The sequence below is a fragment of the Lissotriton vulgaris genome, chromosome 1_2 (genome assembly GCF_964263255.1).
Source record: "Lissotriton vulgaris chromosome 1_2, aLisVul1.2, whole genome shotgun sequence".
Lineage (NCBI taxonomy): Eukaryota > Metazoa > Chordata > Amphibia > Caudata > Salamandridae > Lissotriton > Lissotriton vulgaris.
Genome location: NC_141686.1, coordinates 141,094,257 through 141,122,082, shown reverse-complemented (window position 1 = coordinate 141,122,082; position 27,826 = coordinate 141,094,257). Strand labels below are relative to the sequence as shown.

The window sequence follows — 27,826 nt, the reverse complement described above, 5'->3', positions numbered from 1 at the left end:
CCTTCACCTAGGTACTCAAGTACACATCCACTACCCCACACTTCTTCCTCCACAGTCTCCAGAGAGGTCAGTCCAATCTTACTCAGGCTCCTTAAGTCATTATAGTGATTGAGACAAATTTGACCAACCTGCAGGGGATGATCCGTAGGATGACTAGTATCAATCCTCCAAATGACCCAGACCTTGAGCTTTATCTCATCAAGCTGTTGCCCCCTCATGATACTAAGGAATATCTAATTCAGTATTTTAACTAATTCTAGTTAAGCTAATCAGTAGGTTACTTGTCACCACATGGTGGAGATGCACACCATTGAAGAGAAGTATGACTTCCTCATAGAAATTATTTCAAAGACTGAAAGCACAGTCCAGTTTCTGCCAATGCTCAAGAGGATGCTTAAAAACATCCCCTGAGAAATTTAAGGCTCCATAGGGAAACGATAGTTACTCCTATGGTGATGAAGTAATTTCAAGGCGTTTCCCAGTGACCTTCTGTGCATAAGAGGGCAAGTCCCTCCTGAATCCTTTGTTTTTCATGCAGCAAGAACGTGAGCGTACACTCGGACAACTGGGGACACCCCTGTGCCCTCGGACAAGGAGAGTACGTTTCCCAACGCTTCTGGAAGAGAATTCAAATGGGGACAACTATCCTGTAGTGACTTGTGAACTTGGTAGGTTTGCTGACACAAAATGAAGGTTATCACTGAGACGAAATCAAAGCCCTCATACAACACCTTCCTGAGGCCTACTGAGGGGTGAGGAGTTAATTGCCAAGTGAGAAAGCTATGTCGAACATGGCCATTAGCTGTGCTCTTGATGTTGCTGGCACTGCATCTTCTAGTGTCAACACTAGTGTTCTCCGTTGACTGGCTTTGCCAGAGGTGCAAAAGCATCTTCCTAATGTCTTGTTAAGTGTGGAAGAAAGGTCGGAGAAGATCATCACACCAGCCTTGGCACAATCGTACAAACACCAGCAGTGTGCATTTCATGACTTGCACACAAGCAGGGGTTACCCATGGGGAGGCAGAGTGGGAATAATGGTAAGGACAGTTGAAGATGTGGCTCTGTCAAGGGAGCCTCTGCTCCCAAGCACTGACTTTCCATTCATCCCCCCAAATCATCCAATTCCTATCAGGGAGAGGATAGCATATTTCCACCATTGCTAGGTGGAAATCATATCGGACTGTTGATTCCTAGCAATAGTCCAGTAAGGCAGTTTCCTTCAAATCCATACCATCTGACCCAACATACCACCCTGACGCCACAGCTGAGACCAACTCATCTTCTTACAAGAATAGGTCACACCCTTAATGAACAAAGGCACCTTACAACCAATGCCCAAAGATCAACAAGGGAAATTAGTTTGCTTTCTACACTTCATCATTCCAAAGAAGGACGGTTCTCTCCATTCTATACCAAATCTGAGGCTTTAAAACGATACATCCTGTCGGAACACTTCCACAAGACCCTCTGCAGGGTGTCATTACTTTGAAAGGGGGGAATTCATGACCATATTAGAGTTCAAAGGCTCGTATTTCCAAATTTCCTTCCACTCTGCTTATCACAAGTACCTGCTGTGCGTGGTAAGTGGACGGCATTACCATTGCACAGAGTTACCCTTTGTGGTCACCACAGCCCTGAGGGTCTTAATAAAGTGTTTAAACATGCAGCGATATTACATTTGTTGTCAGGTACATCAACTGATATCCTGCGTAAATACCTGCTTCAAAGGTATCCGTCTCATCAGGTCTCTGAGCAATCTGCAGATAATATAGCAGGGATCCATAGAGGTGTGCTCTCACTCGCTGGAAGCCACCACCTACTCAGACAGAAGAAACAAGGATTCACTAACAAATCCGAGCAAAGCAGAGAACCTAATTAAATACCTATATTTAAATAAAACACTAACATTGGTAACTGTTGGGCAGATAGAGACACTATCTAGTCACAGATTTCTTACCTACTCACCCATCATCCCCGCTCTGCAAATGGTTTTCTAGGGACAGGGTTTCCTCCTGTCAGGCCTTAGTTTTCCATGCCAGTGTTCTTCGTGGCTCCGCCATCCTAGTATGGAAATTTGCGAAAAGAAATTAACATCAGCAAGCTGGGGTGGCACCTATATAGGCGCCAGGCACATTACTTCTGGCGCGGACGCCGACACCAGCTACTGGCGTGCAGGGTTACTGCTCACAAAAAAATTGCAGATCCAGTCTTGACACCCGAGTATAATTCTACTGTAAAGATTCTTTGGCTAGATATTGTCTACCAGATAAGGCTTTACAAAAGGAAAGTAACTTGTTTAATGGTTGCAGCACTTTGTTTTCTCTATCTCGCTGCAGAGAGAATTCCTTCTTAACGTGACTGTGGTGTAGTGTGCTTTTAACTTGCTTTTTAGTTTGAACAGTCTGGGTGGCAATCTCATTGGCCTCCTGCGTGCAGATGGGTATTAATGGGGGCCTTTTTAATTCACTGTGCTTTTTATGAAGATTTACTGGTGATTTAGGTTTGCTATTATTTATCACTAAGCAGTTGCTAGTTTAATATGTTCTAGGTTATCCTCTGCAGTGTCAGGCTCATGTTAAGTGTTATTTTCACCTAGATCCTTGATGATGATGCTGCTCAAGAACTGATGCCAGTGGTAGCCGGAGCTGTTTTCACCCTCACAGCCTACCTCAGCCAGACTGTGCGCACAGAACAAAAACAGCCTGTTCTGTCAATTGGTCAATCGCAGTATGTCTTGATGCTGGATGGTTCTTTCACTGCACCTCGAAACAGTGAGACCATTGCTGTTGGCTTTTCATCAATCGGTGATTCATCCTTGCATATCATTCTGCGGAAATTGTTGGAGTTCATTTTGAAAACCGGTACAGTAAATTCTGATTAAGTGCTGTTAACTTGCCTTTGTACTGGTGCACTCTCCCTCTCTAGGAGCTACACTGCTATCATAGTGCTTGCATACTAAAATATTATTTTGTTTAAGGGAAACTTCATAGACCCTTTTACTCCTAGGACAGTTTTTCTTACACACTAGACACTGCATGTTAAATAAGTCACTGAATATTGCACAGATATACAAGTTAAGTGAGAGTTTTTATCACTGTAAACATTACTTTAAAATGTGCATAGGTTCCACTGGTTGGTGGCAAGCTCTGTTTGCTGTGCTTTCATCTGACTTCTTTGGGTAGACTGTGCCAAAGGTCTGTAGTCTTAAGCTCTTAGCAAACATTGCTGGTACAATAGGCTAAGTTCCATTCATTCACTGAGCAGAAACAATTTTCACTAAAGTCTTAGTTAAGTTCTTGATGTTTGTCTGTGACCTTTAGGCTTTAGTGAGTCAACCAGTGAAGCCAGCAGGTAAACAATGCTTGGACACACTACACACTAGACTCTAGAGCAGAGTATTTGCACCGCTGAAATTTCTAGAAGGGTGTTCAGAACCTGAGATTTACAAAATGGTTGCTCTCTGTGTGTGGGCTACATTAAGCTATATTCACTCACTCAGTGGCATGTGAGCTTTCTTTAATGTCCAGAAGGGCTCTGCATCAACTATGCTCACTCAGCCAGATGTCTGAGCATGGTCCAGTACTTCATCTGTTGTCAAACACTGCTCACTCCCTTTAAAGGATGTCTGAAATATCAATTCACTCAGATGTTTGCAAGACCTATTCACTTTCTCAAAGCCTGTCTAAGAATCCCTCTGGAGGGCCATTATGTTCTTCTTAGGTTTGCTTTGATCACTTTTCTCAGTATGAAACTCTGAAGACCCAATGAAATAGCATTTACAGAATCACTTGTGGACTACGCCAACATAACGCATGTCTCAGTAGATGATGTTTAATTTATCAAATAAAATCTGCCCAACATTTACCAATGTTAGTGTTTTATTTACATATAGGTATTTAATTAGGTTCTCTGCTTTGCTCTGATTTGTTAATGAATCCTTGTTTCTTCTGTCTGAGTAGGTGGTGGTTTCCAGCGAGTGAGAGCACACCTCTATGGATCCTTGCTATATTATCTGCAGATTGCTCAGAGACCTGATGAGCCAGACACATTTGAAGCAGGTATTTGTGCAGGCTCTCTGTTGATGTACCTGACAACAAATGTAATATCGCTGCATGTGTACACCTTTAAAAAATGGGCTATCAGTAGCTTGAGTGTCCCAACAATTTTTAGCTTTAGTCTTATGTTCATGAAGATGTCGGGAGTACAGTAATGTTACTTATATGTGCTACAGCGATATGCTATAAGATGTCCTCGGTAGCTTTGGCTCATTCATGTTCTCGGCGTCTGCACCAGACCTACTCCCAACTAATGTGAATCTACACTCTTGTGCACAGTGATATTCACTGCCTTTCTCAGACCAAGCGTGCCTTTTCTCATCCTTCTTGTTATTCCTAAAAATAGGGCACTTACAGTTATCCCAACTATTCTTGAGAGGGAAAAACCCCAGTCCATTTCATGTGTCATTGTTTTATTCTTTGCAGCTTATCACCTTCAGATTATTTGTCCAGGATGTACAATATAGTTCCTGCCATGTCTATCTCTTTTTTTCATCATCTTACTTTCTTATTTTAAACATTTATAGCCCAGAAGACAATGTGGGAACGGCTAACTGCTCCAGAGGATGCATTTAGTAGACTCCAGAGAGAAAACCTTGCTATCATTGAGAGCTACGGTGCTGCTCTTATGGGGGTCATCTGTCGAGATGCCTGCGATGGACATGAGATAGGAAGGGTAATAGCAACAACCTTCTTCGTAGACATTGGGGTTTAATCAGTTTAAGTAATTTAGCCATTGGTAATTGGATTTATTTATAATTTGTTCACTTTACTGCCTTTTTATATATTTACATTTTAATATACAGTATATAAAATAACATTCATTTCTCATCACTGTGCTCAGTTACATTGTCAGTAACAAATAGACTAACCCTAAAGTAAAGCACTGCCTTGGTGTATATGTGATTTTTCTGCCAACACTTTTAAATTCCAATGTTCTACATTATTTTTAGCCAGCCACATGTTCAATTCGGCCGATATCTCTAGATTTCCCTTGCTCTACCCACTCCAATGCTTTTATCTTATGCAGTCTTCATGTCCCCTTCCTAAGAGTTTCTCCTCTTTTTGCAGATGTTGGCTTTAGCTCTCTTGGATCGTATTGTGTCCGTGGATAAGCAGCAACAATGGTTATTGTACCTCGCCAACAGCGGTTATCTGAAGGTGCTCGTAGATAGCCTGGCACAGGATGACCTCAGTTTGCAGAGTCTGCTTACACCACAGCCCCCATTGCTGAAGGCTCTCTATATCTATGAGTCCAAAATGGTAAGACTATAATTGAGGCTTATAAAAATATTCTCAAAAGTTATTGGTTCGGCAAAATCTTGACCTATTACTGATTTTACTGGGCATCTGTGTATACGCCTCTCAGAAGAAATATGCGTGGTGTTAGAGCATCATTTGGTTTTCTACTGTTCATCACCTTGCACTTTGTTCAGTTGGTCCATTATATTGGGTATTTAGAGGTATGTTATCCTTAAGATAACATTTTTTGAATATAGCCTTTTCACCTACAACACTGACCCAAGATTCCTAGTAGACTACTGCTCGATGTGCTCTTCAGATTGTTTTTTACAGTCAATGATGTCAGAGGGAGACTGCATGGCCGAGTAGAAAACCTATGTATGGTGTTTTATCAGAACACCTATCCAGGCAACAATAAGCATCCTATGATAGCATAGCTAGATTCCTAATCCAAACCTAGCCAAATCAAAGATCCAGTTGTGAGGAAATGGGATATCTATAGTATGGTTGTGTGACCTCACTGTGTAGTACTTTATCAACTCCTTTAGGACCAGTCTGGTTTCGTTTGTTAACCCTTAGCGCAACCCTGAGCAGTTGGGCATAGACAAAGAAACTAGTGTAAAGCATTTAAACAGGACCAAATAATTGAAGAAGAAAGAAGCCCATCAATCAAGAAATCCTACAAAAAATTTAAAAAAAAGATTATATTTTTATTACTTCATGGACACAAACGAAAACGATCCACAGTAGGCTTCCGGACATATAGATTTTGCACAATAAATCAGTCAACAAATCTGACTCTTGGAAACTTTTTCTGGAAAAAGATTTACAGGTTGGTGTGTGGTTACTTTGGGCGAACAACTCCAGCAGGGAACCAGGCAAGGAGACCAGTAAGGTCCAACAAAACAGTTACTGCATCAAGAAAAGCGTTTTTTTGTTCAGTTCCATTATCAGTGGCTCTATGCTATTGACGTCTATGAAGTGATCCTGCGGCAAGGGATTCAAGATGCTCAAGGATCCTAAAGATGGTGTGCAGTCGACGTGGGTCTTATTGGGGCTACTACTCTGTCTGCAATCCTGGTTAGGTAAGTCTTGCAACAGGTGTCAAAGTCCTCTCTGGGTTAGCAAAAGTCCAGTTGCCACTAGGCTGTCAGTAGCCCAGCTCAGTGGTTTCCTTCTTTTGGTGGTATCTGTTGTACTGGGTGACTAAACTGCACTCTGATTACTCCCCCATTCCAGCAGATTCTGATGCAACCTTTAGTATCTCGGCTTGGTCTCGAACATGGCGGCAAGAAGCGACGATCCGTTCATCTGGGCTACCAGCTCTCCCCAGCAGGCTTCTTCAGATTTTGTGGCCCTGTTCTGCACACACAGTCAGCCATCTGGTTATTGGAGTCCCTGCTTCTAGGTGGACTTGGAGGACGACTTTTCCTGAAGCAGGACACAGCAGGCACAGTTCCTTTCTTTCGCTGACCCAAGGCGCAGCAGGTGCAGTTTAACTTCTGTGTAGCCTCTGGTTCCAGGTCAGCAGGGCAGTACTTCTTTAGTCCTCTGATTACCGTCAAGCGATATCTGAGTTCTGGGTGACACAGGTGCTCATTTTATGCCTGGAAAGTGCCTTTAAGGGAGGTCGCAATCACTAGCCACCGGGCTACTAGTTTCCCTCCTGCCTGGTGACAGTTTCATGTGATTTGTCCCATCCAGCTATCCCAGAAGGCTTTATTCTGCCCACTCTCAAAATAGCAGAACCCCTTTCCTGGTCTCCAGAGCTCGGTAGCCAGCTCTAGGGGTGTGGCTACCACTGGGCTACACTTCCATGGGAAAATTGGTTTGGCAATTGTGGTTCTCGATCCCTCCGCTTCCCCCACCCAACCTGCCCCAACACAAATCTCCACAGCCAGCCTGTCTACTTACAAAATAGTTATCTAACAAATAACAAAGCCAAACTTGGTCAATAAAAAAGAGGGCATTTAATATTATCAAAGGAGGAACGGTTCTCATCGGAAAATATATGTATAGCTTGTATATTAAAGAAGCACAATGGCATGATATGACTTCAGGAGGCCGCTGATAGAGAAGACAAACAAAAATGACCACACATGTTTAAGCATACATATAAGTAGTCTGTATTCATGCATATGCAATGCATTGCAAACGGTGCAGGGTGTCCCACGTGAATGGAACAAAAACAAAACCGAAATAACAATACAGTGATATGCACAAATAAAGCAACAAAGGTTTCAAAATAGCACATAAAAGACGAATTTAGAGTAAAGAACGTTTGAACACGAGCTCTCTTTACAATCAAACTGGTCAGATAAATAGTTTGTTTTGTCACAAGTCAACAACGTTTCAACCCCTTAAACAAGTCTCATCAGGACTGATTGTTCTGATAGATACATCTGCCAGTGGATTCCTCACCTTGTGAATATCCCCATGCGTCCGCAACATTCGTAAATTCTTCCGTAGCTTCGCGCCGACGTGGACAACGTCAGAGGCACGGCATCGCGCGCGACTCCGCTGACGTCACCGACACCATATTAGGCCCACTCCAGCGTGATGACATCAGTTCCCTTTTTTCTGCGTCGTCGAAGCTAACGGGTTTCTTGGGATCGTCCGTAGCTATTGCAGTAACCGTGTTACTTTGTTATATAATTGTGCTTCTTTGTATTCTCTCTCGACATGTCTTCGAAGAAGACCGGGTTTAAAGCTTGTGGGGAATGTGGCAAAACCATGTCCATTACAGATCCACATGAATGCTGCGTATGGTGTCTTAGCTCCGACCATAAGGTCGAAGACTGCCCGTCTTGCAAGAAAATGGCACCAAAGGCCCTTCGGGAGAGAGAAACCAAGCTTCTCGTGGCTAAACTTTAAAGCAGAAAGGAGAAGAAAAGTTTGAGGTCGCAAACTCGGCGATCGAGGTCAAGGTCTCGTTCGAGGTCGCGCTCGGACTCGTCCTCGGCCCATGCTTCGAGAACTTCAAAGAAGAAACATAAGAAGAGGACTCATGAGTCACAACGTCACTCGAGGAAGGACTCTGGTTCAAAGCCGAAGTCACAGGTGAAGCTGGTTGAGAAGGTAGTGGTGTCTTCGGCTTCGGAAGAGCAAGACGTCGAGGGTGAAGTGTTGCATGAGAATTCGCCAGGTTCACCAAGGCAGTTACCGAATCCATCTCCGGTTCCGTCCCATCCTTCAGGTCGGGAGGATGAAGGTGAGGAGGAGGTGGTTGGTGAGGGAGAGGCTCCGTTGCCTGCGAGTCCTTCGACTCCGGTGCACCAGCCCGAAGAGGAGGTCGATGTCATATCGACTCCGCGCCCTCAAGTGCGGCCCGAGGGTTCGTACCCAGCCTTCCCGGCTCCAGGTCAGGATCCGACGCAGTTCCTGAATGCTATGTTTGGAATATACTCCAGGGCTATGTACCCCACTGGGACTCCTGCTGGTCCAACGGGTCCCATGGCGTTTAGTTTGGGTGTTCCCCAGACCTATGCTCCGGCGCCCTTTATGCCGGCTCCAGCGCCGCATTGGCATTTTCCGACGCCGGCGAGTCCTTCGACTCCGAAGTCATCGACGCCGATTCCATCAATGCCGATTCCATCAATGCCGATTCCTTCAACTCCGATGCTGAACCCTGAACGACCTCGTGTGAAACTAACTCGTCCGACGTCGGGATCGGCACCGGCTCCGACGGAGTCGACAGTGGATCCGTCGGCATAGTGTGTGAAGCACAGTTCGAGGCTTGAAGCCCAGAGGCTTATGGAGAAAGAAAGGTTTTGTGAAGAAAATTTGGAAGAGGGTGAGCTGCAGGAGTCTGAGGACCCATTTGATGACCTGAGGGTGGCTATTGACCTGGAACTGTCTCCTGAGTGGGATATAGCCTCAGTGTCGGATGCACCCTCTAAAGATGTGGCTCCATGCCATGTCGTGATAAGGAAGGCGTCAGACATACTGAACATTTCTCTGCCTACTGCGGAGTTTAAGTCCAATATTCTCACAGAGGTCCTTCATTCACCATCTTCAGTGATTGAGCCAATGCTGCCATTTAATGATGCCCTAGCAGAGCCAATTTTAGAAGTTTGGAAGAAACCTTTATCAGCTTCTGCAGTATCTAGGGCTGTTGCTAGGAGATATAGAGTTGCTCCTAATGACCCGGAATTTTTGTCAACACACCCTCTGCCTGAGAGTTTGGTGGTGCAGGCTGCCTGTTCCAAGAGATCAACGGGAGCTTTTCCACAGGTTCCTGCAGAAAAGGAGTCGAGGAAACAGGATCAGGCTGCTAAAAATGTTTTTTCCTCGGCCAGCATTGCGTTGAAGTCCACAAACGCGACCTGCCTGATGGGGCGTTATATCCACGCCCTAATTGATACTGTAAAACAGTTGGTGCCAAAGATTCCGGAGGATGATAGAAAAGGCTTCCATGAGGTTATCTCGGACACTCAGGCTGCAGCAAGGCTGGTGTTCCAGAGTGATTTGGACACAGCAGATTCTGTGGCAAGAGTCATGGGCTCTCCGGTGGCTACGAGGAGAGCTGCATGGCTAAAATCGTCTGAGTTTTCAACAGATGTAAAACGTTCTAAAGCAGCGTCTGCCTTTTTGCCAAACAAACCAGACCCGTCGAATGGTAGATCCATTAATGCAGACTGGTCTGGTTTGTTTGGCAAAAAGGCAGACGCTGCTTTAGAACGTTTTAAGGACAGCAGGGCGACGGCTAAGTCGTTGGGCCTTCAGACCAGGGGCACCTTTGGGAAACGCTTTAGAGGGTTTGGCAGATCTTCTTTTCGTTCCTACAAGTCAACTCAGCAGCAGCAAAACACACTGTACAAGGCGTACAGGGGCAGACACAGAGCTCGTCCCAGAGGTAGTCAAGTCGCCTCCTCCTCTTCTTCCTCTTCCCCTTCCGACCCCCCCTGCCAACGCAGCAAAGCAGCCCATGATCCGCCATTCCGGATCATGCGGGCCCAGTGGGGGGCCGGCTTACCCATTTCCTACAAAATTGGGAATTGATTACATCGGATCTTTGGGTTCTCAATCTCGTGGAGAGTGGGTATGCTCTTCCCTTTCGGGAGTTTCCCCCAAATTACCTTCCTTGCCAGGGTTATTGTTCGGAGGACCACCTGCTTCTCCTGCAGGAAGAAGTCCTGGCGCTGTTCAGAAAAGGTGCGATAGAGGTGGTTCCGGAGTAGGAAAGGGGTCAGGGATGCTACTTGAGTACCTAGAAGAGGTTGTATTATCAGTTCCTAGAAGAGGTTGTATTATCACAAATCACTTGTAGACCCAGATTGATCCTTTTCGGTCTTCCCCAGGACTATGACATTAGAAATAGTACCTCACAGATAATTTTCTACGTCATTGTCATTGCCAGGAGGGAGATCTGCAGGGAGTGGAAGTCTGCAAACCCCCCAGATTTGTAGACTGTTTAAGAAACATCATGGCTGTTGTGTGGCGGGGAAAGTGCTATTAAGATCTGGTCTTCACTAAATGCATGGTCTGAGAGATAACACTCAATGAGTCCAATGATTATGCCAGAGGTTTAGTGGTCCTGTCCTCCCAAAGTATGGGAATTCACTTCCCCCCACACTGAAGCAAACCATCAATCTAGAATCCTTCAGGAAAAATCTTAAAACCTATCCATTCACTCAGTCTTAAGAAACACTTGCTAATAGTATATGATCATGATTGAGCCTTTCTGCTAGGAGCGCAAGCGCAGAGATATCCCTGCCGGGATTGATTCAGGCGCTATACAAGAACATAAATAAATAAATAAAGTGGCAAAGTACATCGTGAATGGGAGTTGGATCAGGAAACGACCTACCTCTGGGTGACCTCCGTCGGCTATCCACAGACTCCAGGGCGGGAACAGTTGGTTTGTGCTAGTGGCCTGGAGAAAGCCCATCTAGAGGTGACATTTTCTGGTGGCATTTATGAGGACACAAAAAAAGAAGAAAATGAGGACACAAAAAAAGAAGAAAAAAAAAAAGGGATGCTACTCGCGGTATTTTCTAATCCCCAAGAAGGATGGCAGGCCTCGGCCAATCCTGGATCTCAGGATCTTGAACTTGTATCTGAAGCAGGAGAAGTTCCAGATGCTCACCCTTGCTCAGGCGCTGATGGAAGAAGACTGGATGGTGTCAATCGATTTGCAGGATGCGTATTTTCATATTCCCATCTTGAAGTCGCACAGAAAGTATCTCCGTTTAACGGTTGAGTCGCAACACTACCAGTTTGTGGTCCTTCTGTTTGGTCTTACTACTGCGCCTCGAGTCTTCACCAAGGTGATGGCAGTGGTTGCAGCACATCTCAGGAGGTCAGGAATACCTGTATTCCCGTATTTGGACGACTTGCTGATAAAAGCAGAGTCGCCGGAGAAGGTGCTCCATCACCTGCAGGAGACAACTCAGTTGTTGCACAGGTTGAGTTTTTCGATAAATGTACCCAAATCTCACCTGGTGCCCTCCCAGCGCAACCTGTTCATAGGTGCGGTACTGGACACTACTGTATTCCGTGCATTCCCTCCTCCTCAAAGGATTCACAACATACTGGAAATGATTCCTTTGTTTTTCAATGAAGCGGTCGTTCCAGTCCTGAAGGTCCTTCGCTTGCTCGGTCTGATGGCTTCTTGCATTCTGCTGGTCAACCATGTACGCTGGCACATGAGGGCACTCCAGTGGTGCCTCCGCAGGCAGTGGTATCAACACAACGGAGATCTCAGGGAGTCGGTGAGGATCTCCAGAGAAACTGCAGCGGATCTGACTTGGTGGAGTGTGGAAGGCAATCTGTCACAAGGAAAGCCTTTTCATCTACCTCCATCTGTGGCCACAGTGATAACTGGGGGATCTGGAGATAAAAGGTCTTTGGTCTCCAGAGGAAAGGTTGCTTCACATCAACCTTCTAGAGTTGCGGGCGATACGTCTGGCACTCAAGGCCTTCCTCCCTTCCCTTGGCGGTCAGTCAGTTCAAGTCCTGACGGACAACACGACTGCGATGTGGTATGTCAACAAGCAGGGAGGAGTGGGGTCAGTGTCTGTGCAGAGAGGCTCTGCGACTCTGGTCCTGGGTTCAGGACCATCAGATTTGTCTGATGGCAAATCATCTGGCCGGAGTTCTGAACGTTCGAACCATATGGATACAGACGTTTAGGACCGCCGTTACGGAGCAAGTTATATCCTGATTTGAAGAGGTTTTACTTACCTGGTGAAACTATGTATGACGACTTCGTCTACTACCCCCACGAGTACTGATCCTACTTGGATTTGGGGCCACCTGTTGATCTACGGACGGTTTTTTACGAGTGACCAGGCTCTAAAGGGAATCTGATATATCGGTTCCTGGAGACCAGTATTGTCACGCTCATTAGACCCAAGTCTTCTCTTTAGACTAAAATTGCGTCTCAGAATAATTGTTTGTGTAACCCCCTAAATACCATTAACCTGGATTGAAGTCTGTATAATCTGAAATCAAGATAAAGACTGTTAAATTCGATTATACCTATTAATTGCGCCCTGACGTAGGAATTCAGGACCAAGGCTTGCTGTCCGAAACGCGCGTCGGCGTTTTTTGTGTGTTATATAAAAAAGAAATGTATCTTCTTCTTTTCTGTATATACTTTCTGTATGTTGTTATAGTGTGTTAATTGTATTAATTGTTTAGTGTATGCTGTTGAGTTGGTTCTAACTGGTGAGACTGTTTGGACATTTGAATGGTGTGATTGAGCGGATTGTATGGTGATGCGTGATGGATGTAGAAAGTGGTCTTTTGGGTTACACAATGTATTGATTTATATATGATGATTATTTATTTGTGATTGACTAAGGAACTTATGTAAAATAATTAAAGAAACAATATATTTTTCTAAAATATCTTTTTTGTGTGGGGCAATGTACTTATTTCAATGAGTTTTGGATATATTACCAATGTTTAAAGCAATTGCCTGAAAGGTTTTTGTTCTTGTTCAGAACGTTCGTGCAGACAGTCTCAGTCGGCAGTTCTCCGCCGACCACGAGTGGAGGCTCCATCCAGAGGTAGTTCGTCAGGTCTCCTCTGGTGGATCTGTTCGCCACTCACGAAAATGCTCACTGCCCGTCATTCTGCAGCCTCCAGTTTCCGATGCAGGGAGCCTTGGGGGACGCGTTTCAGATGAGTTGGGACTTGCAACTCCTTTACGGGTTTCCTCCCATACCTTTGATTCCTCGGGTTCTGAGGAAGGTTCGCCAAGACCGGGCCCTAGTTATTGCCCCTGATTGGCCAAGAAGGGTGTGGTACACAGATCTTCTCCACCTCTCCTCTTGCTCGCCGCTCCGTCTCCCTCACAGGGCAGATCTCCTCTCCCAGATGGAGGGGCAGGTTCTACACCCCCACCTCCAGACCTTACACCTTCATGCCTGGAGATTGAACGGGGCAAACTGAGTTCCTTTTCTCTCCCACACGATGTGGTGGATGTCATTTTGTCAGCCAGGCGTGACTCCCCTAAGTCCATTTATTCCTATAGATCGTCTAAGTTCGTTGCTTTGTGTGGGGATAAGTCCATTGACCCTTTAAGGGCTCGTTTATCCAATATTCTTCAATTTGCTCTTTCCTTGGCCCAGCAGGGTTTTGCGGTGGCAACTATTAAGGGTTATTTGTCGGCCTTATCGGCTTTCCTTTGTTTGCCGGACCAGCCCCTTTGTTTAAGTCACCTATCATTTTACGGTTCATTAAGGGCCTTACCAATACATTTCCTCCTACTCCTTTTATTGTGCCTCAGTGGGACTTGAACCTTGTACTCACTTTCCTGATGGGTTCGCCTTTTGAGCCGTTACACAAGTGTCCCTTGAGGCTTTTGTCTTTCAAGACAGTTTTTCTGGTAGCAATTACCTCGGCAAGGAGGGTAAGTGAGCTTCAAGCTCTTAGTTCAAAGCCCCCGTTTTTATCCATTCATTATGATCGAATGGTTCTCAAGACCAGGGCTGTTTTTCTGCCCAAAGTGGTAACTCCTTTCCACCTGGAGCAGTCCGTTACCCTCCCTACCTTTTATCCTCCCCCTCACCCTTCCAAGGAGGAGGAGAGACATCACCGCCTGGACCCTAAGAGGGCGGTGAGCTTTTACCTGGACAGGACAAGAGAGTTCAGGTCGGATGACCAGCTGTTCGTTGGTTTTGCTGGCTGCAAGAAGGGGAAGGCTGTGCACAAGCGCACGCTCTCAAGATGGATAATTTTATGCATCAAGATCTGCTACTCTCTGGCGGGTAAGGAACCTCCAGAGGGTATAATGGCTCATTCTACTAGAGCTACGTCTGCATCATCTGCTCTTTCTAGAGGTGTGCCTGTAGAGGACATTTGCAGAGACGCAACTTGGGCCTCCCTCCACATTTTCGCGAAGCATTACTGCTTGGATTCCGAGGTGAGGAGGGACGGCCACTTTGTGCGCTCTGTCCTCCAAGATTTCTTGGTATAGCAGAGTGGACACCCTCCTCCGGGAGGGGGACTGCTGTGGGAATCTATTCTCAAGGTGAGGAATCCACTGGCAGATGTATTTATCAGAAGAACAAGTTACTTACCTTCAGTAACGCTTTTTCTGGTAGATACAGTATCTGCCTGTGGATTCGTCACTGACCCACCCGCCTCCCCGTTGTCTACTCTTCTATACCTGAGTAATTGAAATGTAATGTATATATATATATATATATATATATATTATTATCAAAGGAAATGATTTATTTTAGATGTTTTCCTGCATTGGCATCACACTGTGTGTGTATTATCTTGACATGTGTGTACTGTGTATATATCTACTATCATCGGTCCGTCCGTTTGCCTCGAAGGCACGGAAAAAAGGGTGAAACTGATGTCATCACGCCGGCGTGGGCCTAATATGGTGTCTGTGACGTCAGCGGAGTCGCGCGTGATGCCGTGCCTCTATGACGTCGTCCACGTCGGCGCGAAGCTACGAAAGAATGTTCGAGGCATGAGGGCTGCTGAATTCATATCTTGTGCATAGATCGCCGCCTAGTGTTGGGTCCGGATGATTGCACTTGTTGCCTTGGAAGAGTTTTCGAAGTATCACGAGATGGGTGACTCCTCCCTTGGACTTCAGTGCGCATGGGCATCCTCTCCATCCTCAGATTGTTCTTTTCCTCCATTGGGTTCGGATGCAAACTCCTATACTCCAACTTCGGAAGCGAAAACAAAACTTTTCTAAAGGCCAAAAGGCCTTCGGTTCGACTGTATTGTTCTCGATCGGTACCTCTATACTCGATCCAGCCTTCCATCTCCAAGCGGTCGTCGATGCAGGCCGTTGGGCCTTTTCGACGCCACGTGAGCCGACCGTCGATGGAAAGAAGCCCATTTAAAAGGTGCCCGCAATGCCACGCCAAGTTCCCACATACTGATAAGCACTAAGTATGCAACAATTGCCTTTCCCCAGACCATAAAGAGGAAAGCTGTCCAGCCTGTGCAGTTTCGATCCAAGAAAACTATTCGGAACCGACGTGCAGCCAGGCAAGAAATGCAGTGACAGGCACCAGACCCGGACAACATCTTCGATGACGACCAGGAACTACAAGAGGCGCCGGACTCGGACCTAGAGATCGTCACCATAGATGACTACTTAGAATCCGTTGACGAGATCCCGCAGGGGGCAAATCGTGAGTACCCAGCCCCCGACACCATCTACCCCAATAACAAAGGCTCCGGTCAAGGCATCGCCAAAAAGCCTTAGCCAAAATCATAAAAAAGTTTCGATTTCCCCGCCATATGGCTCTGCACCGAAACCTTCAGAAACCCCAGGGCCCAGTAACATCGTCCCGAAGAAGGTTCCAGAGCCAAAGAAGGTCGCCGACCCGAAGGGAGTCGATCTGAAAGCGGCCGTACAGCCAAAGAGCGTCGAGCCGAAAAAGACTGTCGACCCCAAGAAGGCCGCACAGCCCAAAACTGTCGACCCGAAGCACGTTGTTGACCCCAAGAAGGCCACGCAACCCAAGGGCGCCGAACCAAAGAAGGTCGCCGACCCGAACAAGCCTTCGGCACCGAAAAACATCGACCCAACAAAAGACGCCGTACCGAAGCACGCGTCCAAGCCAGAACGTCCTCTCGGATCGAAAACACCGAATCCGAATGTAGGAAGGTGGATATCAGACTATGTTTGCCCCCAACATTTTGCCTAGTGTTTTGCTGGTTTTCGACTTAGTTGGGCTGGGATCCTGCTATTCAGGACCCCAGGCTTCCTGCTCTCTCTGTAAAATGGAATCCATGTACCTTAGGTACATATATAATTGGATACTGGGTCACCTTATCAGTCCCTGTATAATGTACCTTAGGTACCCATGCCATAGGTGCACTCAAAGCCTACCAGGGGCTGCAGCATCTATTATGCCACCCCTAGCTGGCCATCCAAATCTGACACAACTGGCTGATCAATCAGCTGGGGCAAGGTGGTGTAATCACCCTTTGCTTTAGATATAGTATACCTATATCTAACCCTAACATGGACACATATACTCCTATAAGTCACTCCTATGGCAGGCCTTAACAATCCTGGAGGCAGAGTGCTTGGAATTATGTGAGATAGTGCTCTGGCATGAGCTGAGCCTGGCTACAGCTTTCGGAACCAAGTCCTTTAACTGTTTCCATGATAACGCTATACCATATACTCTTAAGTGCATTATAACCTCGCGGTTATTGCTAACTTTGGCATAGCATTATCAAAACATGTCGAGTAAGGTGTCATACGAATTGGAATACTACCCCCTCGCCAATTCCGGCGACGGGGGTAGCATTCCACCCTTCTAGAGGGACACGACATGTATGTAACTGTGAACCCTGGTTAAAGTTAACTCAAGCCTCAGTATCACAAAATTGATGCTGCCACCACAGACACAAGTCTGACCTCCTGCTGCTGGGAGTCCTTCCAGCGAGGGAGGCTTGGACAAAGGGTTTCCTGCCTTGGGAAGTGCTAGCACCACCCCAGACATGATTTTGTGTATTGGGTAGGACAGGACTGAAAGGAATGAGACATGCCTGGGGCACACAAGGTGCTCTGTGCATACACCGGTTCAAACCAGTTGCTGGGACACTCCAGCCCCAGCTCTGGTGCGAGACCGGACAAAGGATAGGGGGTGTAACCACCCCCATTCCTGGTCCCACCCATGGGAGGGACCTAGTGATAGTGCAGCCCCCTTTAGGAGAATAAAGGTCGGAGCTGGTCCCATTCCAAATCAGATTAATCCTGAACTGAAATTCTGCAAGAAGAAACTCTGGACTTCGACATTCTGCTAAGAAGACTGAAGAAATCTACCCTGTGGGCAAGGAGTGTCCACCCTGCACAAGCAGGCACCATCAAGCGTCCAGCGGCTTCACTTTGTCGTCTTCCCTCGAGGATCCAGACTTCAGAGCCCGACGAGACCGGATTCCCAGACCTCTCCGACCTCTACCTACATCTGCAGCACAGCTGAGATCCGTGGGTGCGACGAGACACGTGGGACCGGCCATCTTGAAGAAACTGCACTTCGCTTCCAGCACGACTTCTGAGGTAACCTCGACGAAGTGCTTTGGGGATTTAGAAGCCCCAACCCCGAGCAGCTCCTGCACCGAAGACCAGCCCTCCAGCATCCACGAGATCTGCGTGGGACCCTTCTGCCTGTTTGCTGCTCGACGCGTTGTCTGCTCACTTGCCGGCTGGCTAGTGGCCTCCTAGACGACGATCCACGACATCAACACCGCTGGTCTGGTTGCTCCAGACTGGCCCTTGCTTCCTTCCAAAAGAGAGGCATCTCGGACCCTCCTGGTCCGCACCAGACGTCTTTTCCACTCACCGCGTGGGTTGCCTTTGCCAAGGCCTGTTGACTCCAAATCCGGATCCGACACCGCCGACAGCGAGAGCCTGCGTGGGACAGCTCGTGCCTCCATCCTGGTCTTTGAAGACACCACCTGGTCCACGTGGCTGCAGAGTCAAGCGCCCACTCTTCACCTGATCGCGACGACAGCCTCTGGTTCCTTCCTGGTTCCACTCCAGTCACTGGCTAGTGACTTTGAACAGTGTCCCCTCTGCTTTCAGGTTTTCAGCATCTCTGATCCACCCTTGGATCACACAAGACATCTTCCTCCTGGTCGCCTACAGCATCTTTTCTCTCAGGCTCCATAGACTTCAACGCAGAAACCCGACACGACTTAGCACCTATGCACCCGCAGCCTGTGGGTGAGGTAACAAGAGCATTTCGGTGCTCAAGGGTAGATTGACTCTCCTAGTGTCCAGTTCCACAGTCGTTTTAGTCCTAACTAGTCAGGATTGTCCGTACTCACCTTTTTCTTGAAATGTACTGTCCATAGACGACGTTACGCATCTCGCGTGCGAGTTCACACTCTGCACACGTGTTCAATGGGCCTCCTATTACTTACCTGAAGTTTGGGTAGTGTAGTCCCAGCGATCCTAGTCTCTGGACAGCTCCATTCCTTTAATCGACTTCCTTATACCATTTACTTAGTATATGGTATGCTGCGCCCCTAGGGCAACATTGTAACTTGTGCAACTTAACGTATTTTTCTTAAGAGTCTTGTCATGTGCTTAGCCCCCTGATCTCATAAAGAGTTAAGAGGTGTTTGTTATTTAATAAATATCTAGTTTATTTTCATAACTACCTGTGTGGTGTCCTTTCATTTGGTATTCAAGGGGTTATATGTGGTAAAACAGCTGGCTTCACATGCCAAACAAGTTTAGCCTAAGACTGCTTTGTCCATGCTACCATTAGGATTGCTGGTCTATAAGGTTGACTTTACAACTAATCACCATAAGGGTTGTTTGGACTGATACAAGGTGATCACTAGAACTAGTGAGCATCATATATCAGGCCAACTTCTCACACCGAAGACGCCAGTCAATCCAAAAAGGACAATCGACTCTGCGAAAGACGCTCAGCCAAAAAAACTAAAGACTCCATTCGATACCAACAAAATCGTTGACTCGGGAGATACCACTTCTCCGAAAAAGCCTACGGAGCACAAAAAACGCGTTGACCCGAAAGACACAGTTGACCCGAAAAAAGGCCAGAGCCGAAAAAGCCGGTTCCTAAACCTAAAGTCGTCTACAAACCAAAGCCTAAGGTTCAACCCAGGACTGTTGAGGAAGAACTCTTCCACCCAGATCCCTCAGACGACCAAGCAAAAACATTTATTGACCCACAGACTGGTAAAGTTACCATCCTGCATAGGAAAAAGAGGCCTTTGGACTTTGAACCTCAGTCCCCCATTCCAATGAAGAAAAATGACTTTGGGACTTCTCCTTCTAGAACCTTTTTCCTTTTCAACCTATTACACCTACTACTCCTTTCAATCCTTATATTCCTTACTCTCCCTCTCATCACGGGGACGACGAGGGTAACACAGGGAATGAGCCACAGCCTGAATATGACTTCCCACAGAACACTGACCCTCAGGAACCATGGGAAGAGCCAACTGACCCCTATAACACACATCCCATCCCTGACATGTCCTCTTATCCTACTAAACCGTCTCCTACTAACGACACAGTAGTTTTTAATCAGCTCATAGATAGGGCTGCACAGTTCCACAACGTGGATATGCGTAATGACCCCTTTGAAGAAAACTTCTTGTTTGACACCTTCCCTACATCTGAAAAAAGTGTCAAAACACTTCCCATGTTAAAGGGAGGTCTGAAACATGCACCTGACATATTTAAGGACACAGCCAGGGCACGGGTAATCAACCCCAGAATAGAGAAAAAGTATAGGGCCGCCCCTACAGACCCTACTTACATCAAAGGGCAGTTGCCACATGATTCACTGGTAGTGGCCAACGCACATAAAAGGGCCAACTCCCAAACAACCGGGGAAGCACCTCCCCCAGACAAAGAGTCAAAGATACTAGAGGCATCAGGGAAAGGAGTAGCGGCACAAGCCTCCAACTCGTGGAGGATAGCTAATACACAAGCTCTACTGGCTCGGTACGACAGGGCACATTACGACCAGCTAGAGACCCTAATGCAACACCTACCTGAGCCTTTCAAAGCACAAGCCCAAGATCTCATACAGGAGGGAAAATTCTTAACAAACGCCTCCATCAAATGCGCGCTTGACGCAGCAGAGACTGCAGCTATGTCAATCAACACTAGCGTTCTGCTCTGCAGACATGCATGACTGCGTATTTCTGGTTTTAAAAATGAGGTACAGTCCACTATCCTTAACCAGCCTGTTAACCAGGACTTTCTGTTTGGCCCTGCTGTCGACACCATTGTGGATAAAATGAAAAAGGACACAGAGACAGCAAAAGCTATGGGGACATTGCAATTTCAGCAACAAAGGGGCTCCTTTCGTCGCTCCTCGTATAGGGCAAACACACAAGGACATACCTCACAAACAACTGCCTCGTATAAAGGTAACGCACAAAGTTCCTTTTCTAAGAACACCACCAGAGGAGGCTACAGAGGTAACAATACCAAGGGAAGAGGACATGGAGGCAATAACACCAGAGCCTCCACTGCCTCAAAACAGTGACTCTATCACACTACCTCCAGACCACATAACACCGGTCGGAGGCAGACTACAACAGTTCCTACCAGTCTGGAACACAATTACCACAGACAGGTGGGTGAGAGAAATTATCCAGTCTGGCTACTGCCTAGAACTGACTTCTACACCACCAAACATACCACCAAGACATCGTCCAATGTCCAGAGAACATATCACCCTATTACAAGAGGTGAACTGCATGCTAGAAAAGGGGGCCATAGACCAAGTCCCTTTCCAACAGCAAATGAAGGGAGTGTACTCCCTATATTTCCTTATTCCCAAGAAGGACAGCTCTCTCGGGCCAATATTGGACCTCAGACCCCTAAATCAATACATACTGTCGGAGCATCACATGATCACATTACAACAAGTGCTCTCGTTGCTACAACAGGGGGGTTTCCTAGCAACACTGGACCTCAAAGATGCGTATTTCCACATACCCATCCATCCAGCCCACAGAAAATACCTCAGGATCACAATAGAAGGTCAACACTACCAATTCAAGGTTTTGCCCTTCGGGGTTACCACGGCTCCAAGAGTGTTTACAAAATGCTTAGCAACCGTGGCAGCACATCTCAGGAGGCAGCACATCCATGTGTACCCTTACGTGGACGATTGGCTTATACAAGCAAAATCGTACCAACAATGCGCACAACACACGTCTCAAACAATCCAGCTGTTACACAGCTTGGGATTCTCAATCAACTTTACAAAATCACATCTGCAACCATCCCACATACAGCAGTACCTGGGAGCCACCGTAAACACCTCTGTGGCAAAGGTGTATCCAAACCCAGCAAGGATAGCCAGTATGCCGACACTCATTCGAAAATTCTAGCCACAACACTCTCTCCCAGCTCAAGTCTTTATGCAGCTCATAGGCATGATGGCCTCCTGCATATTCATTGTCCCCCATGCCAGACTACAAATGCGCCCATTGCAGGAATGCCTAGCACGGCAATGGAACCAGGCTCAAGGACAACTAAAAGACCTAGTGTTGTTACAGTCGCACTCACAACTCTCTGCAGTGGTGGAACCCACAAAACCTTTCCAAGGGGCGACTGTTCCAAGAGCCGGTTCCACAACCAGTACTCACAGCGGACGCATCATTGACCGGCTGGGGAGCCCATCTCCTTCAATACACGGTACAGGGGCTCTGGACAAACAAGCAGAAAAGGCTGCATATCAACCAACTAGAGTTGCTAGCGATATTCCTAGCCCTGAAAGCATTTCAGAAATACTTGTACAGCAAGACGGTGTTGGTCCGGACGGACAACATGACCGCAATGTCCAGAAACAGGGAGGAACGCACTCTTCACAGCTGTCCCATCTGGCACAGAGCATCGGGAAGTGGGCGATTCCCAAAAACATTTTTTTCCTAGCAAAACACCTCCCAGGGAAGGACAACCAAGTTGCCGACCTGCTCAGCAGGCACAGCCAGCAATTACATGAATGGGAGATTCACCCCCAAGTCCTCCGTCCTCCAACCATTCTTCGAGGAGTGGGGTCACCCAGAAATAGACCTGTTCGCCACAAAAGAAAACTCCAAATGCCAATACTTTGCCGCCAGGTTCCCACATCCATTGTCACAGGGCAATGCGATATGGATGAACTGGTCAGGCAGATTTGCGTACGCTTTCCCCCCAGCCCCACTGATCCCGCTGGTGGCACGCAAACTGCGGCAGCACTCCCTCGCACTGATCCTAGTTTCTCCCACATTTGCGAGACAACCTTAGAACACAACGTTCCTAGAACTCTCAGTAGTTCCCCCATCAAAGACTACACCTTGCGCCTCATCTTCTAACTCAGAACCATGGACAAATCAGACACCCAGATCCCAACCAAATGAACCTGGCGATCTGGCTCCTGAGGTCTTAGAGTTTGGCTATCTTAACTTGCCCCCAGATTGCATGAATATCATTAAGGAGGCAAGAAGTCCAACCACACGAGCGTGCTATGCAGCTGAATGGAAAAGATTTGTTATTTACTGCAACAATAACCAAATCAATCCATTAGACGCATCAATACAAAACATTATATGTTACCTGCTGCACCTACAAAGATGTAACTTAGCATACTCTTCTATACGGCTACACCTCGCTGCCATTGCAGCATACCTTCAAAACAGACAACACCTTTCACTGTTTAGAATACCAGCAATCAAAGCTTTCATGGAGGGTCTAAAAAGGGTGATTCCTCCTAGGTATCCCCCTTTCCCAGTCTGGAATCTCAATATACTGCTTACCAGACTCATGGCCCTCCTTTCGAACCTTTACATTCATGCAAACTACAATTCCTAACGTGGAAAGTTGCATTCTTAGTGGCCATCACCTCACTCAGAAGAGTGAGTGAATTACAAGCGCTTACAATTCAAGAACCTTTCATGCAGGTACACGCCAACAGGGTGGTTCTTAGAACAAACCCTAAATTCATGCCTAAGGTTGTATCCAATTTCCATATCCACCAATCAATAGAACTGCCAGTGTTCTTTCAAAATCTAGTCAGTAGCTGAGAGAGCACTGCACACACTATACGTAAAGAGAGCTCTACTATACTATGTGGACAGAACTAAATCCTTTCGTAAAACAAAGCAACTGTTTGTTGCATTTGCACCACAGCACAAGGGGAATCCAATTTCAAAATCAGGAATAGCCAGATGGATAGTTAAATGCATTCAGATATGCTATCAAAAGGCAAAACGCACTTTAACCGTCCCCCCAAGAGCACACTCCACTAGGAAAATGGAGGCATCCATGGCTTTCCTAGGAAATATTCCTCTTGAAGACCTCTGTAAGGCAGCCACATGGTCCACCATACACACTTTCACAATACATTACTGTGCAGATGTACAAACAAAACAGCAAGCTGCTGTAGGCCAGGGTGTTCTCAAAACTCTTTTTCAAACTGCTGCAGCTGGTACAGGTAGCCACCGCTAGAGGAGATACTGCTATACAGTCTATGCACAAGATATGAATTCAGCAGCCCACATGCCTCGAACGGAATATGCTACTTACCAGTATGCATCTGTTCTTGGCAAGTAGGGCTTCTGACATTCATAACGCCCACCATCCTCCCCGGTGCCTATAGCAGCTGCAGCCTTATCTTTTGCATGACCATCTCTTACTTTACTATCTCCATCTCTGCCACGATGGCGAAAAACAATCTGAGGATGGAGAGGATGCCCATGCGCACTGTAGTCCAAGGGAGGAGTCTCCTATCTCGTGATACTTCGAAAACTCTTCCAAGACAACAAGTGCAATCATCCGGACCCAACACTAGGCGGAGATCTATGCACAAGATATGAATGTCAACAGCCCTACATGCCAAGAACAGATGCATACTGGTAAGTAGCATATTTCTTCCGAATGTTGCTGACGCAAGGGGATATTCACAAGGTGAGGAATCCACAGGCAGATACTGTATCTACCAGAAAAAGCGTTACCAAAGGTAAGTAACTTGTTGGTTGGACACTCCAGTAAATAAAAAACAAGTGGATTGTCTATTTAGGGAGAGGTATAATAACGAACAAAGTTTTTGGATAGAGAGAGTATGTTTTCCAAATTGAGATGCTATATAGGGTTGAATCCAGCAAACATTTCCTGGCACAAGAAAGACATTGTTGCAGAAAAACGCTGGTTGCGCCAGGGCTTCCTCAAGGCTAAATTCAATTTCTTTGCGAAGTCACTACGGGACTTTCCCGCCGCGGTCGGCGGGTTTGCAGGAACTCTCTGTCTTTCCGGGAGATTTAACTCCAAATTGTAATATTTAAGGAATGAATTGTGACATAAACGAATGATGATGCATACTAGAGAATCTAACAAAATGACGCAAAGAAATTGAATTTAGCCTTGAGAAAGCCCTGGCGCAATACGCCACAGAGGGCGAAACACGTGTCGGCTGTCTATGTTCAATTTTGCATCAATAAAATTCTATTCTTTCTAAAAATTTGATCAATCCTCTTTCTTCCTTAAGTGAAAACTTACACCAATGATAACTGGATTCAACCCTATATAGCATCTCAATTTGGAAAACATACTCTCTCTATCCAAAAACGTTTAATTTTCAAAACTCTAAAAGGTCCAGAGTTTTTTTTTTTTTTAAATCTTTTTATTAGTTCCAAAACAAAGAAAGAAATAGACATATCAGGTGCCATACCTTCAGACATAATAAGGCGAGCATACGTAAATACAGGATAGATACTAAGCAATGAAGAATTGGTTGAGACGCCTATGCCAATGTATGAGAGACAGGATGTGCCACAATACAATATACGATTCACATTAAGCGCAGGCCCTCAGAGTCTGCCCACCCATAAAATCAGATTAATAAGAGAAGCATGATCACCGGATACTGGAATACCAACGAAGTCAGGATGTTCCACCAACTATATTTATAGAAGGAAAGTGAGAGAGAATGTGAAGAAAAATAAACCATAAAAACAAAAAAAAAGAGAAAACAATAAACCAATCCCCCCACCCTGAACCCCTGCATATTGCTAACCCCAACTAGCAGTGTGCCTGTCGCCCCAACTAACTAAGTTCTAAAAGTAGAAAATGGAGGAGGGCATCTTCATACATGCCCCCGGTCTCCCTTCCCCCCCACCAGAGCCAAGAATACCCAGACTAAGGTCTTGAAATCTATTAAGTTGCCAATACGTAACGCAACAGGGGAAACTCAGACACCGCCCAACCTCCCGAAAGCATCATGGTTGCAAATCCCGTGTCCAGTAATACCCGATGTCGAACTCAATCACACAGCCTCATCCTTGACCCTTCCGATCGGACATATGAGCCCCTTCCGGACAAAGTGTCTTTTCGCAGGATAGTCGGTGCACAAAAAAGCTGTAGCAAAGTTTAAACAGAGACGTAGCAAAGAAATAAAAGTGTTGAGAACTCCGCTAAGTCCAAAAATTCCCCATACAGTCATGGATTCCCAAGGTTGTTTCGTCCACCATCTTAGCGGTGCCACTGTACAGGGGAGTGACGCCGTTTCAAATCAACCACAGTTCCCATCAAGAGTCTCTGGAAAGGGGGCATCAAATAGTCCTTCCATAGTCGTCAGCGATCGTAGGCCTGACAATCCATTTACGGCAACAAGCTTGCTCACATTCCCAAGAACACTGGTCAGAGGCTCCAATGCCTCCCAAAGTACGGGGTCTGCTTCCTCCATCGAAGTGGCCATCTTGGGTATCTCGAGTCGTTTCGTTTCATGTAGTGGACCAGGGTCCGGTCCCATCTGCACAATTCCAGACAAACACGCTATCATTTTATTAATGTGGGCTTCAACGCAAACATGAAATGACCCTATGGCTGCCAACACAGTTCCTAGTGCTGGGTCACTCTCGGTGCGCTCCACAACACCTCGCTCGGTTTCGGTCATATTTGCGTCCCCAGAGAGCCCGGTCTCTCCGGGGGGAACAGGAGGATGCAGAACGGACGACTTCAGAGGGGGACTTATCGTTGGGAATAACAATCCAAACTCGGTCACCGCAGGCGGAGATCCCAACCTAGCGAACACCGGCGGGGCCCTAACCGGGCCACTGGGCCAGGGACCCCCGTCCACTGCTCAAAATTGTGCGTCGTCCCCCTTCCTTCGATGTTTACCAATTCAGCCAACCATCGTCAACTTAAGTTCAAGAAAATTTTTCCCACCTCGGTAGACCGGACCCTGTCACACAACTACAGCCGATGTTGTTCAACTGAAACCCGGCTGGGCCAGTACTCGAGACCCCGGCATCCAGGCTGGTTTAGGCCGCAAACTGCCACACGACATATCTTTGTCTGCCAAACTGGTAGAAATTTCGGGATTGCACCATTCAGCTCAAGTCCGGTTCAAACACACGAAGGCAGGGCGCAAAATCAGGATAAGTAACAGGATCTTCTGGCAAGAGTCGGAGGTCGGCGGAGCCGGGGGCTTACGCGGCCATCTTGTTTGCTTGCGTAGCTCCTCCTCGGGGTCCAGAGTTTTTGAGTATGCTTCCACCGCCTACACAAAACCTGCTGTGAAAACAGATATAGTCCTGGAATCCTTGGACCTTCAATGCTCAGTTGTTAATAACTAACAAAGTGTAGGCCATCTGGGGAATAGGAGGCACATACCTGATAGCGATGAGAAATGCGTAAGTAGGTAAAGACAAGAGAAGTGCGCACAAAAAAAGCGTGCATGTGTTGAGGGTTATTCATATGGGGTACCCTTGTCAGGTAGTTGTTTAGGTAAGGGGAAAATTAAAAGCAGAATTATTGGTTAATAGCTGGGGCAGGACACGTGGCCAATTACATGTGTGCACCCAAATGAGGTACCATTCTCTTATGAATAATACTGAGAGTACAAACGGCAAGGAACTTATAAAGTGGCCATCCAGTGTATGTAACTTATCCACAAGTAGACCGGAGAAACTCTCACCTATGACTCGATGTGGTGGCAGGGATCTGCTCAGGGCTGCGAGTAAGGCAGAGGGAGTGGGCTCCAATGAGGAACGCAGAAGCTTTTACAATTAAGAAAAAGCGGACTTCAGATATCAGCCTCTCTGCTGCATAGTTCTTCAGCTATCTGCTACTGCTACTGTAAACCTTATGTAGCTACCGTGCAGGCTCAGCGCGGTGTGATGTTAAAGAGAGGCGTGGCTTAGACATTGCTTGGCACCACCGACGCGACCGGGCAGTCGCGTGTAGCTGGGTATAATATGACGGGCCTAGGTAGAAGATGTGACTCAGTAAGCAGCCTGGCTTGGTGTGCAAGTATGTGGAAGTATGATGTAGTGATTGCATGCTTAAGAGGATTCCACTTGTGGCTGGAAATGCAAGGTTACATGCAGAGGAAGTAATGGAGCTTCTCTCTTAACACATGGTGAACGTATTGAAGCATGCACATTCGAATGGCTGCTTCTAGGTGCAGATTCCTCACCTGTAGAATAACCACAGGTTCCAGACTGGATCCAGAACATTTGTCGACATGGCCCCTATGTGCCAGTAGGAGGTGATTGGCAGCTCTGCAATGACTCAACTCCTCCCTAGAAGTGATGACTGGAGTGACATATAG

At 46.6% G+C, this 27,826-nt stretch overlaps 1 protein-coding gene across 1 annotated transcript in view; it reads left to right on the top strand.

Annotated features, from left to right (window-relative positions):
- The window catches only part of NUP205 (nucleoporin 205), a 967,082-nt gene that overhangs the window by 746,402 nt on the left and 192,854 nt on the right, over positions 1 to 27,826 (top strand). Inside the window, exons 29-32 of the mRNA XM_086952983.1 lie at positions 2,597 to 2,861; positions 3,960 to 4,058; positions 4,583 to 4,731; positions 5,127 to 5,318. Coding sequence (XP_086809109.1) covers positions 2,597 to 2,861; positions 3,960 to 4,058; positions 4,583 to 4,731; positions 5,127 to 5,318 — 705 coding nt within the window. The remainder of the gene's footprint in view (positions 1 to 2,596; positions 2,862 to 3,959; positions 4,059 to 4,582; positions 4,732 to 5,126; positions 5,319 to 27,826) is intronic.